Source organism: Sinocyclocheilus anshuiensis, unplaced genomic scaffold (genome assembly GCF_001515605.1).
Source record: "Sinocyclocheilus anshuiensis isolate Anshui unplaced genomic scaffold, SAMN03320099.WGS_v1.1 scaffold160, whole genome shotgun sequence".
In the NCBI taxonomy this organism is placed as follows: Eukaryota; Metazoa; Chordata; class Actinopteri; order Cypriniformes; family Cyprinidae; genus Sinocyclocheilus; species Sinocyclocheilus anshuiensis.
In genome coordinates this window covers 1,527,418-1,541,224 of record NW_015554119.1, presented here as the reverse complement: position 1 = coordinate 1,541,224, position 13,807 = coordinate 1,527,418, and the positions used below count along the sequence as shown (strand labels likewise).

The 13,807-nt window shown below is 36.6% G+C and overlaps 1 protein-coding gene across 2 annotated transcripts in view; it reads right to left on the bottom strand.

Annotated features, from left to right (window-relative positions):
- LOC107669949 (trafficking protein particle complex subunit 9-like) overlaps positions 1 to 13,807 on the bottom strand; it is a 252,767-nt gene that overhangs the window by 65,604 nt on the left and 173,356 nt on the right. For both annotated transcript variants that reach the window (XM_016462382.1, XM_016462383.1), the window contains 2 exons: positions 9,500 to 9,653; positions 5,146 to 5,236 (listed from right to left, as the gene is read on the bottom strand). In XM_016462382.1, the coding sequence (XP_016317868.1) occupies positions 5,146 to 5,236; positions 9,500 to 9,653 (245 nt within the window). The remainder of the gene's footprint in view (positions 1 to 5,145; positions 5,237 to 9,499; positions 9,654 to 13,807) is intronic.

Here is a 13,807-nt window from a genome sequence, read left to right as displayed (position 1 = left end):
CGACATGATGTAAACACACTAACTAGCGGAAGTGTTTGTGGGCAGGTCAGACTCTGTTCGTATTTCGCGGGCATTACGCAAATGTGTTACCCAGTGAGGTATACCAGTAACAGGCAAAAGATTAGAAAATATGACGACTTGTTAAGGCGATTCAGAGTCGACTCTCTTTTGAGAGACAATATCTTTATTTATCATGCACTTTTTTGATTAACAACTTTGCAGATTGTTTTCATTTAAGGATAGCTACGTTATAAACTGCAAAAGAGATATTTTTCAAAAACCCATATGACCTCCTCTTTAAAAACACACATGACTTACAAAAAACAGTTGGTTATGTCTGTGAAGGTAAACAGCTGGGAAATAAAGTGCATGTTTATTTTTGATCTGTGTGGCAGCAGCAATATACAGTAAATAAATCAATAAATCCACTGCTCTGTTGTCTCCTCTGAGGCTGAGACTCTAAATAGTGTTCTGTGCTCGTCTGTGCAGCCAAAGACAGAACAGTTAGCATGTTTTGCTCAAACTTTCGCCATGCCGTTAGAACTGGTACACCATTGTCGCTTGTACACAACACAATAACGGCGCCGTGGGTGTAAACTTACAGATTAAGGGGCGGTAATATTATAATGAGATCCCTTTGCCACGTCACCAAGGGAACGAAATCAGACGCGCTCGTTTTCTCAGACGCTTGCAGAAAAAGGCTTCCCAAAACAAAGTTACTGGGTTAATCTTTTTCACGTTTCCTTGGTTGGTAGATGCACCGGGGACCTGATTATAGCACTTAAAACCTGGAGAAGTCAGATTTTCATGATATGTCACCTTTAAATAAATGAAAGAATTAGAGAACCATAACCATATGAACCATAGTCAAGTTCTAGAAATAGCACACTTTAAAAGTTTGACAAAGTTTGTGTCTTTACTTTTTAATAATCCACCATCTAAAGCGCAATGACCCGGTGAAGGTCTCCTCGAAAAACATGTCAATTTAAGACCAGCAAAATGTCAGCCTTCAGAGCAGATTCATTTAGTTTGAACAGCACTGTTGAGTTTTTAACAGCAGAAGAACTGCAGGAGCTCTCAGCAGATCTCAATGTATATGAGAGTATCTGGACTGCAAGACAAGCAGGTGCAGAAAGAGCTGTCAGACGCTCTGAAGCTCAGACGGGGTTTTAATCAAGAGTTCTGCAGTTATCACATCTCTGATAAATGCATGAGAGAGAGACTTCTGATAGGTCCATTAAAGCATTAAAGAGCGCTGACCGCATTTAACAGCTAAATAAATGCCGCTGATGATGGGAAATAATTTTAATGGTTCTTCTGCTGCTCTTGTGTGTTTGAAAGTCTCTGATATTACTGTATGTGTGCGTGCAGGGTTCAGACATAACACTCGATAAAAACCCAATGCAAGTAAAAACTGGCTTTAACCTTTACATAAACTGCAAAATAATGCATGGTTTAAATTGTATATTGTAACAAGTTTTGCTTAACAAAAATCCAAAATCCAAATCCATGCCAATCCTTTCACCAAAATCAACATTTAAGGAACAAAATCAAAATCACTTTGTTACAGGTGGCCATCTAGTATACAATGCTGAGTCACAACAACCTGTTTGTTGTCAAAAATACAACTTTTAGGGAAAAAAAAGCTAAATAATTCCTTTAGAATATATTTTAAAATAATTAATTCATATATATACCAGTTGGATCTAAAGGCCTACAACTCACTTCTGCAATTTGCAATACTTTTCAATACAAATTATAATATATACGTAGTGGAGAAACTGTTTTGGGGCAAAATAAAAAAAATAAAAAAATGAATTAAAAAAGATTTGAATGAAGAATTTGAGTGAAAAGTTGAATAGAATAAAATAAAAATAAACAAATTATAATATATTCAGGGTGGAGAAACGGTTTTGGGGCGAAAATATATAAATAAATAAAAACAAAAAGAGAGAGAGAGAGACCAATTTGGCCAATTTACGTGAAAAGTTGAATAGAATAAAATAAAATAAAAATAAATTAATGCATAATTAAAAATCTAAAAAAGAGGGAGGAAGAGAAGTAGAATTCTAGATATTAAATAATAATAAATAAAATAAAGCTGAAAAACATCTAAAAAGATACAATATAATATAAAGTCAGTATTTTGTCTGCTTTTGCTATAATGAACAAAACCTGATGATCAAACTCTCCAGCATAATTTTAAAATGATCCAAAGAGCATCAAAATCCTAAAACTTTCAATTAATTTTCAAGTTCAAATTAGATTTTGAATCACAGATATTCAATTTAGACTCACACTGTATACACTGTAAAGCGCAAAATACTGCCCATTGAGACATTTTTGTGGCTGATAAATTCTCTCAATTTATCCACTATTGGCAGGTGAAACAAAGCATTAAATCACACCAATACCCGACATGATAGGCCTGCCATAATGACAGATAAATAAGACACTAGTGCTCTGACAGCCACTGGTAGGCAAACGTAACACTGATAAACGCAGACAGAGATGATCACTGTGTGATTTGGAACATGTTTCATGTCACGGTCCGCTCATCTCAGACGAGTCCTCCAACATTTATGAGCTCATACATTAGTGTTATGCAGGTCTGCAGGCTTGAATAAACACAATCGTGTGATGTGTGTTGTGAATGGCTGCTGACCCCCAGACAACGAGGTGGAAGAGAAGAGGCACGACTGCAGATCCACAAGGAGAGGAAACATGAGAGGGTGGTTACAGATAAATATAGACATAAGTTTGAGCTTTGATCTCTGGGTGCCATCAAGAGACAGACAGAAAAAGAGCTGGTTACATCACACATACTGCCACAGAGGAACGGTGAAACGGATCGTAGTTGATCATTTGCACGTGTTTCTAAGTCTTGCCGATTTAAACTTTCAAGCGTTTTAAACCATTCAAGCATAAACGTAAACAGTGGAGTGAGAAATCTCATGTGCATCATTAAATAGGATCGGTGTATTCGGTCTTAAATGGGCAGCAGCTTATAAATACATGCTGATCCATAAGCACCACCTGCTGTCAGAAAGTGACATTCTCATTCAGCCCGTCTGCTGTTTTTGTTTTGTTCAGATATGTTTTATGTAGTTTAGTTTCACAAAGCTAATGTCAGACCATTCTGTTTTTGCTTCAGATTTCGAAATTATACAATCTAAACAACATGTATTTAGCATCTATGTTTGGATCGTAATTAAAATGCAGTGGTAGCCTCTGATTTTAAATAGAAAGAGCACAGACAAAGCCTTTGTTTCTATGAAGAGATTTCTTTTATGTTAGTTTTATTATTTGACATTTCAATTTCACAAAGAAATATGCAGCATTTTGTCTGAGAAATAATAAAAGCACACCTTTTCATTTATAATTTGTCTTAAATCTCATTTAAAAAAAATTGCATTGTGTAATCGTAATTCATATCGCATCATGAGTTGAATGAATCATTACATCCCTATATGCTACTAGTTTTTGCTGCGGTATCAAAGTGTTCTTTAAATAATATGTGTAATTTAAATAATAAAGAGCCATTTTATTTGCTCATATGAAAAATGATACGATCTGTCACTCAAAATTCGTAATATGATCTGAGCCATCAGTTGTGTAATCCATTGCACCCCTACTCTCTTGACTTGTCATTTGAAGAAAAAATACAACCACTGAAGTTTTTGATCATGTTGATTTGTCTGTAGAGAAGTTCAGCCAATGTTTTTTTTTTTATTCAGGCTAGTTAAATTCATTTTGGGCTACCAACATCTAAAGAATGCCTGCCCGAAAGGCTACCAGAGATTTTGAAATTTTGCGAGCCCTGTCAGTACTAGGGGTTGCACCGACTAGTCGACTTCAATGCTCTGCCATGACGCTTTAAAGGTCCCATGACATGCTGCTTTTTGGATGCTTTTATATAGGCCTAAGTGGTCCCTAGTACTGTATCTGAAGTCTCTTTCCCGAAATTCAGCCTTGGTGCAGAATTTCAGCCACTACGAGCCAGTCCCACAATGAGCTTTCCTTAGGATGTGCCATTTCTGTGTCTGTAGCTTTAAATGCTAATGAGGAGGAGGGAGGCAGGGCACCTGCCATGCTTCGCTCGTTTGCAAGCCATGATGTCTCTCGAGGAAAAAAAAATATTGCGCTCGCCTCGCACGGTAGTAGCTCATTTTCTCATGGGCGGGCCAAATTCTCTGGGCGGGCAAAGCAGAGAAAGGGGAGGTAACCTTTCCCTGTATGACGACATAAAGGGAAGATTCCAGATTGGGCCATCTGAGCTTTCATTTTCTCAAAGGCAAAGCAGGATACCCAGGGCTCGGTTTACACCTATCGCCATTTCTAGCCACTGGGGGACCATAGTCAGGCTAGGGGAACTCATATTAATGTTAAAAAACCTCATAAAGTGAAATTTTCATGCTATGGGACCTTTAAGCTTGACGTCGACTAGTCGCTGGTCCCTTGAAGAACCTTTTGAAGCACCTTTATTTTTAAGAGTGTAGTCAGTACTGAGGTTAAACTGAGGTTTGCCCCAGTTACAAACTGAAGTACCTTTAAATGTACATTTTTTTTACTGTTCTTCATGTGTTAACTGCCTGATATACATTTTATTGTTATATATTTAAACAAGTTGTGACCATGACATCAAATCAGCTTGTGATGGCATAAAAACTGCATTAAATTTCACTAAAATATGTTCTCAAAAAGTGGAAAGGGGTCATTCACATATGGCTTCAAAAATAATAAAATAAAATAAAATCTCACTCATACATTTCAAATATGCTTAGCTATTTAGAACTGATTTTAAAGAATAAGCATTTTCGAGAAACAACAACAACAAAAGCTATTTTAAAACACAGCTCTAATGAAAACAGAAAGAATGGCTGCAACCTCACTTTCATCAAGTGCATACCTACATAGACCAACAATTATAAAACAGCACAAAGGATGCAAGAACATTGCTCTGCGTGAAAGCCCTACAACACACACAGTGATGGACATTTCTCCTCGATTACAAATGCAAATAAGAAACATGAACAGAGACCAGTCCTACATCCACCACTGGAGACAAATAACCTCTGAGTGTGAATATATTTAAATATTTGTACTCATGAAGAAGGGGATGGAGAGAGCGGAAAGTGTTCTTACCCCACTGTAGAGGAGCCAGCTGCAGATGTTCTAGTATGAGCTGGTTGAGGACGCCCTCCACGCTGGCCTCCCCATGACGCTGAAGGGACGAGTGCACATTTGGTCAAGGAAAACATGGTTTATTGCTATCACTCAAAATTGCTATACTGGTGCATCCTTAATGATGCTGAAAAATGATGCACATTTGATCAGAATGTCCTATGATTCTCTACCCTACTGACCTTTATCATCTTTTTCCTGGAAGCGTTCAGAACAATAATGCCACTCTATGTTTTCTGCGTTAAATTAGCCAAGCAGCATGCATGGAGACGATGAGCGTGTCGATGGAGGTGAAATATTTGCACACAGCGACACTAATAACAGCGACGAGAACAAAAGCTCATTACGTAACAGCAGTGATGCTATCAGAAGCCTCTAATGACTGCGAGCTGTGTAATGATGCTGAGTCTGAGAGATGGCCTTCTTCCCAGCTGAACCATGTAAGTGTATGCTGGGATCTGGCAGAGAGGAAGAGATTCCTACAGCCAGATATGAAAAATAATAATAATAAAGAAACTATTTATTTGACTTTAAAGGAATAGTTGAACCAAAAATGAAAACTTGCTCACCCTTTGGCTATTCAAGAAGTATATGATTTTGTTTCTACATAAGAACAGATTTGGAGAATTATAGCATTACATCACTTGCTCACCAGTGGATCCTCTGCAGTGAATGGGTGCCGTCAGAATGAGAGTCCAAACAGCCGATAAAAACATCACAATAATCCATAAGTAATCCACACCACTCCAGTCCAGCAATTAACATCTTGTGAACTGAAAAACTGCATGTTTGTAAGAAACAAATCCATCATTAAAGGTGTTGTTAACTTCAGACAGTTGCTTCTGGGTAAAACACGAGTCCATAATCCGTAATGTTGCTCCATAATCGCTTTCTCGAAGAAAAAAAAACTCATCTTGTCTGAATCAGGAGAGAAATATGCACAGATCAAGCACTGTTTACAAGCGAAAACAGTCCAAAACAGCTCTAAACAAATATAACGGTGGATTTTGAAGTAAGAGGACAACAGGGGATGAACTTTTTCACTGGAGGAAGCGTTGGACTCTAATTTTAGCCAGAAGCTATAGTTTACATTGAAAAAGCCTGAAAGATGGATTTGTTTTTTACAAACAGGCAGCTTTTCGCTTCACAAGATGTGTGATGGACTGGAGTCATGTGAATTAGTGTGATGTTTTTCTCAGCTGTTTGGACTCTCATTCTGACGGCACCCATTCACTGCAGAGGATCCATTGGTGAGCAAGTGATGTAATGCAAAATGTCTCCAAATCTGTTCAAGATAAAGAAACAAACTCATCTACATCTTGAATGGCCTGAGGGAGACAAATAAAAGGATTCACATTACACAAATGTAAGTGACCTCACGTTTCAGTAATTATTGGCAAAACGAGACTATGAAGGTTACAGGCTACGCAGAGACATCGCTCTTTATAATTTATCCAGTGTGGTCACACACAGATATATCCGTGTTTATGGTTGGTTGACTGGCATGATGGCATCTCTGACCCATAGGCCTAGTATGAACTTGGACACATTCTCCCACAGGGCGGCTCTGAACACAACCCTCATCTGTTACTCTTCACGTCTTTCTCTTCATATCCTTGTTATTTTACCCGTCCAATCACGCCCATGTTGCTACACATCCAATCAGTCATGCTGATGCCATGCACATCGCCGCTCGGGACTGTATCTCTTGATTATTTATTATTTCAGGTGTTTATTATTTTGTAAGTGTCATTGAGTGCTTACAAGTGCTTGTAATCATGGGGGCGTTTAAATGCTATTAAAATGAGGGACGTTCACAGCTCGTGTCAGGCTCATGGAATAAATGAGAGATGATGAACGCCACTGGATGATGCGTAAGAAACCTGAGCATCTGATTGGCTGCTGCGATTTTGCCAGTGTGCCTCTCTGTTTAGAGAATGTAAAAATACACAATGGCCATTTTCATAGCTACACCATAGATTTCTAAAGGTATCAACATAAAGCTAATACCGGTACTTCATAAATAATGAAGTCTAATCCGAACCCTAAAAGGAAACTACACGGAAAATATTATTTATATAACTTTAACCAATTGAAGACATTGATTTACTTCCGAGGACAAATTTGTCCTCAAACTATAGCTAAGTACATGTTCTGCACACACACACAGAAGCACCATAAGTTTGAACCATATGTCAGTGCATCAAGCAAGTGTAAACGTGCCTCCTCCAGTACGTCCAGCTGTTAGAAACAGATGCTGTCAGATGGTCATCCTCACAGCTGGGACACACGTAACACCCATAACACATTACATCACCCGAGTCACTCCACATACTCCATAGCCAAAGCTCCAGCAACGTAGAACAACAACAAAAAACTACCAGGAGAGCTCATCTGAAAACATCTGATTCATAAATCAGACAGCTACGACTCTGATCTGATCGGATGGGCCTATAGTTAAGGAACTAATATTGCCTAACTAAGGGGAAATCAACACACAGACTGACATGGCTTATCATTCATTATAAAATTGAAAGTTTTAAGTTTCAGATAAACAACAATTTAAAACCATTTTTCTATATTAACTGTGCCAAAATAAAATATAAAATAAAATAATAAAATAAATAACCTTTTATTTTATTTTTACTTTTTAAAATAACCATCCCACTTACAGTATATAGCCAAATAACTTTCTTATTTCTTATTATTTTTTCTATTAATAGATGATCTGAAACATTAAAGTGTGACAAACATGCAAAAAAATAAGAAATCAGGAAGGGGGCCAACACTTTTTCACACTACTGTATCTGTATAGTTTATCATACTTTGCTTCCACCATGCTAGGGTATTCTAGAGGGTTTCTAAGGAAATTGAAATAAAATAAAATCAGCCTAATATAATACAAATAACTTTATTATAACTATTTGAACTGTATGTTTAATTCTGTAAACATCTGTATAATTTATCATATTGTTGATGACAATTTTAAAGCTGCTTTGGAAAAACATATATCGTAAAAAGCACTAAAAAAGAAAAATAACTAAATATTATATATTATGTATATGACACTGTCATATGCTAGGCAAGACCAACCCAGGCTCATTGGAAATATGTGCCTGAGGTGACATTTCTGCAACACTGATATCACGTACCTTACTGCATGTTTCGCGGCAGTTTCAAAGTGAAATGTCCAGTGAGTGGCGCTAAAGCACGTATTCAATACGTCACCCTGACACGTTTTTATTACGTTGGTACTGGCACGCATTGCTTCAGGTATTGCGTAAATACCAAAACCCATATATGGGCCATTCTAAAGAATTTAGAGAATTCAAAGTCAGAGTTAAAAACGTCTTGAAAAAAATGTGCCTTTTTCCAAAAAATTTATATGCATGCAAATTGTATAATATCCAAGATACACATTTCTAGTAATTGCACAGTTAATTCTCATATTGTATATTTTCAGAAAGTTTTGGAATATTTGTCCTCTCCCCAAATTTGTCACTACCGAAACACAGTAATAATAATTTAATTAGAAAGGTTATATTGACCTATTAAGATTTTGCTTACATCTACATTGTAAATATATATTTTCGCTATTTTATTAAATTTTTTTCAGAGGTAAATCAATAACAATTAAATTTTTAACAATATTTCAAGTGTAATTTATGAGTTTTGTTGTATTCCAATTTTTCTTTATAAAAGGCAAAAAGTTGATCATACTGATTTCAAAGTTAAGGATTCATTAGTTTGAATATACATTTAACCAAAAACTATCATAACATCTTATAGTTGATAATTGATAATTCAGTATACTTTATTTTTGACAAAAGATCCCATGTTTCGGTAGTGACTGCCCATTTTCGGTAGTGACAGTAACGCTTTGGTAGCGACCACATCACATTATAGAATTTTAACTTGCATACTAAAACATACTAAAAAAACTGCATAACTGTACTAAAATTTTGTTTATCTCTCCCAAATATGAGGATTATGTGTTCCCTTTTATCACTACCTAAACAATGATGACATGTTTAGGTCATGACTGTTTCGGTAGTGACAATTTTAGATACTTTTGAATTTTTTGCAGAAATGTAGATGGGGCAAAGTATTTCCAATGAGCCTGGGTAGGGTAAGACTGTGTATTTCAGTGATTTTACCACGATTAAGGTATTGCCTTAATTTAACCCCCTTAAAAAACATTGCTTTTTAGAAAGTTGAGCTACTCAAATTACTCAGCTTTGCTGACACTGTAGTGTCAAGAAGAACGTGTTAAGGGAATAATGTTATCAGGACAGCTGGCTTTAGTAAAGGATATGATGGTCCAGTGGATGTCCAGCGTGCTGTTGATGAGTCCTCCCTGGACCTGCTGTCTCTTCTCTTCCTGTTGGCGTACTATAGCCAGTCGCAGTGCATCATGGTCAATCACGGGCATGCTGTCAAAATCAAACTTATCCACCTGAATGGCCATCCTGCACAAACACAGAAGCACAGAAAGTTCAAGTGAAGTGCTATCATTCAAATCCACAGCAAAAATCCTTTTGCTTCACAGAGGATGCATGGGAGGCTCAGAAATTAATACTTCAAATATCAAATTTCGTTTGTGTACATGATGTTCAGAGACCGACAACAAAAATCCATCATCATAAAAGGCTTGTCAAAAACTGTCAACAAAAAATGCCAAGGACATGTGCACAAGCTCACAAAACCACCTCAGGCTCATAGAAATGGCAATAAAATATCCTTGACACTTCCATGTTCTCCGTTATCAGCGAGCAGAGAGAAAGACAAAACGGGAGAGACAGAAAGAGCGATAGAGGGATGGATTAATGAAGGAGATAAGACCCTCTGGGGGGCTTTTGGGAGACGCTCTCAGGCCTGGAGTTGGATCGCAGCATTTCTGGAGAAGAAAAAATCTACTGCAAATCTACTGATACCAGACAGAAAAGAAAAAAAAAAGCTGTGACCTCACATAAGAGCACAATAACAGTTGTTTGAGTGTGTGGTGTGGAAATTATAAAGATGACAGTTCTAATACAAAATAATACACTATGTTCTTACATGTGTTTGAAGAAAACACGAGGGGTGCTCACCTGTTAAAAACTCAGCAGCATTCTAAGGAGTTCCAAAGAGTTACTAGTGTTGCAAAGTGGCTGATAAAGGATTCTGGGTGGTTTCTAGGTAGTTACTGTAACTGCCGGCCCTTGTCAGCAGAGGCCACACTAAAATGTCTATTGCCATATTTAAATAAATAAATAAATCAAATTTTTTTTTTTTTTAATTAAGTAGCATTTTCATGCCTTGTGTTCAGGAGAATGAACGAACAAACGAACAAGCAAACAAACAAACATTTTTTTTTTTATTATATTAATTAAAATAAAGCAGTATTTTCATGCCATGTGTTCTGGAGAAATAAAATACATTGCAATTTAGTTGGGATGGAAGGATGAATGGAAAGACAGAAGGATAGATAGATAAAATAAAATATATACATAATAGGATAAAGAAATTGTTAAAATAAATAGACAGAGGGATAGAAAGAAGAATAGATAGAATAAAACAAACAAATAGAAGGATAGTACAAAATAAAATAAATAGATAAAAGTATAGACAGATTGATAACAAATCTAAACTAAGCCTAAATAAAATACAATACTTTGGATGGGATAGACAGACACACAGACAGATAGATAGACAGATAGACAGATAGACAGATAGATAGATAGATAGATAGATAGATAGACAGATAGATAGATAGATAGATAGACAGACAGATAGATGAACACGTTAAAAAAGAAGCATAATTTTCATGCCATGTGTTCAGGAGAACAAAAAGAAATGGACATTGTTGTCAATGATATTTTCTTCTATTAGCAAATTGAGGCAAGTCATGTGACTTGCGATTAGAGATTTTGTAAAACTCCAACAGTAATAGTGAAGCTTGGCTGAGCAAACAGCACTAATGGAGAGATCTGACTGAGCACACATCCTCCAGTTCTTCCTTCATTCATTCATCCAGTCCACAGAAGACAACAGGCCGAGATCCCTGCAGACACTGATACATAATTCATCACACACGCATTAAGGAAACACAAACAGCCTGCAGCCGGTCTCGCGCTCTGTTTCCACAGCCTGTGGCGAACTGGGCGTCATACAGGACGGAATAATTATTAAGTATCGTTCTACTTTCATGCATCTGGCGCTCTGAGGCTGCAGTGGATTGAGACGCTCGACTCCTGACACTGAAGCGCTCCGATAGCAGCAGATGAAACACAGCATCAGTGAAGCTGGATGTCTCAATCTACTCTGCTCCTTCATCTGTAAACTCTCCTGCTTGCTTGCTTTCATTTGTTCTATTGTTTGTTTTGTCACTGTGACATTATTTCATTCATCTTTGTCATTCTTTAGGTTTATTTTAGTTGCCAGTTCTTTTATACTTTTGCTTGTTCTTTTCCTTCTTTCATTCTGCCAATGTTTCATTCATTCACTGGTTTGTTTTTATCCTCCAGTTCTGTTTCGTTTAATTAGTTTGTTCTCTTGTTTGCCTTGCCATTTTTCCAGTTTATTCTTTCATTCTGCCATTTGAGTCACCTGCTTTTTTTCTTTCGTTCTTCATTCTTCATTGTCATCCTTACATTTTTGTCTGTTCTTTATTTCATTTTTCGTTCAGTTTCAATGCTTCCATTCTTTTAATTTCAAACTAGATTTTTTCTTTGTGCTTCCTGTCTTTCTATCTCCTTATTTGTTATTCCTTCCATTCTTCAGTCCTTAATTTAGTTCATTCCTCCTTTCATTCATCTATCTACCTTTCTTTTTGTTCTTCCTTTTAATCAGCCTTCCTTGCTTTCTTTTTTATTCTACTTTCATTTCTTCTTGTTCTTCCTTCCTTACTCCAATCTTTTCTTCCATCCTTCCGTAATTCTACCTCCTTTTCCCTTTCTACCATCCTTCCTTATTTTTCTTTCTTCCTACTTTTTGCTCATTCTTCCTTTTTAACCACCCTTCTTTCCTTCTATTCTTCCTTCATTTTTTTCTACCTTCCTTTGTTTTTCCATTCTTAATTTCTTCCATTTTGTTCGTCCTTCCTTTTTCTGTTTCCTTCCTTCCTTCTTTCCTCTTTCTGTTCTACCTTTCTTCTTTTTTCTACCTTCCTTCCTTTTTTGTTCTTCTTGCCTTTCTTTTAGTTCTTCGTTCCTTCCATCCATTTTTTTCTGTTCTTCCTTCCTTGCTTCCTTATTAGTTCTTTGTTCCTTTATTAGTTCTTCTTTTCTTTATTCCTCTTTCTGTTCTACCTTTCTTCCATCTTTCCTTCCTCTGTACTTCTACCTCTTTCCTTATTTGTTCCTCCTTTCCTCTTTCTGTTCTACCTTCCATCTTTCTTCTTTCTGTCATTCGTTCTTCAATCCATCCTTTTTGTCATTCTACCCATCATCTTGTCTTTCTTTCTTTCTCTTTCCATTCTACATTCCTTTCTTATTTTTGTTCTAATTTCTTTCCCTTTTTCATTCCTCCTTCCTTTTAGTTCTTCATTTTTTTCCTTCTTCCCTCCTCTCTCTTTAATGCAGTCAGTCATGATGTTGAGTCAGCTGATGTTTATGAGACGAGAGGTTAATGTCAGTGAAGAGGCTGCAGGTGTCTTGAGCTTGACACTGATGGACGTGTCAGTAAATGTGATCTGATTTGCGTGTAAACTGATCCTGTAAAACAACACACAAGTGAAAGGAGACACTGAGACATGATGGACTGATAAATATAACGTCTGAGATGTCGAATCTCATAAGAGAACTCCAAACAAAGATGTCTCAAAACATAAGCAGCGCTCAGAAAAACTCACAGAAATGAGAAGAGAGATGCCCAGAGTAATGAATCCAAATGCAAAGAGATTCGAGGCTCATCTCACAACAGACAACGAGAAAGACAGAAAGATCCCCTTATAGACACTCCACTGAGAAAACTCAATTCAGCAGTTACTATTTTAAAAACAAACCAAAATTAAACTGGTGACTTTCAAGATGCATTTTCTCAGAGAAAGTTTTATCATGAAACCCGCCTGACAGTTAACAGCTAATGTTTCAGTTAGCATACAGAGCACACTGTCAGCAGGCCAATTATAACACTGCCACTAAAAATAACTAAGATGACTTAATAAAATAAGGGGGAAAAAAATCAGAAACTAATCAATCTCACTAACCAATTAGTCAGTTGGATGTCAAGTGAACCAGCCAACCGGTGTGACTCATGCCTAAAGCTAATGTCCCACAGAAATGTTATGTAAAATTATATTTAAAATTATATTTTGCATAACGAAAATATAGTTTGTATTTAGGACATTAAGATTTTTTTTCTTCTAAAAATAAGATCGTCTTTTTGTTATTTGGGATGAAATATGACCTGAATATTTTTAACCAAATACACACAGTTATGATGGGTTTTTGTTTAGCATGTCCATCTTATTACCATATGAAGAATAATACAGCATTTTAATGCAGTTTCTTGACATTTCTCATCATCGATGTACAAAATATGCAAAGGTAAAACCTCAAACACAACACACACGTGCAGGTACAAAGAAACACACACACACACACACACACACACACACACACACACACACACACACACATCC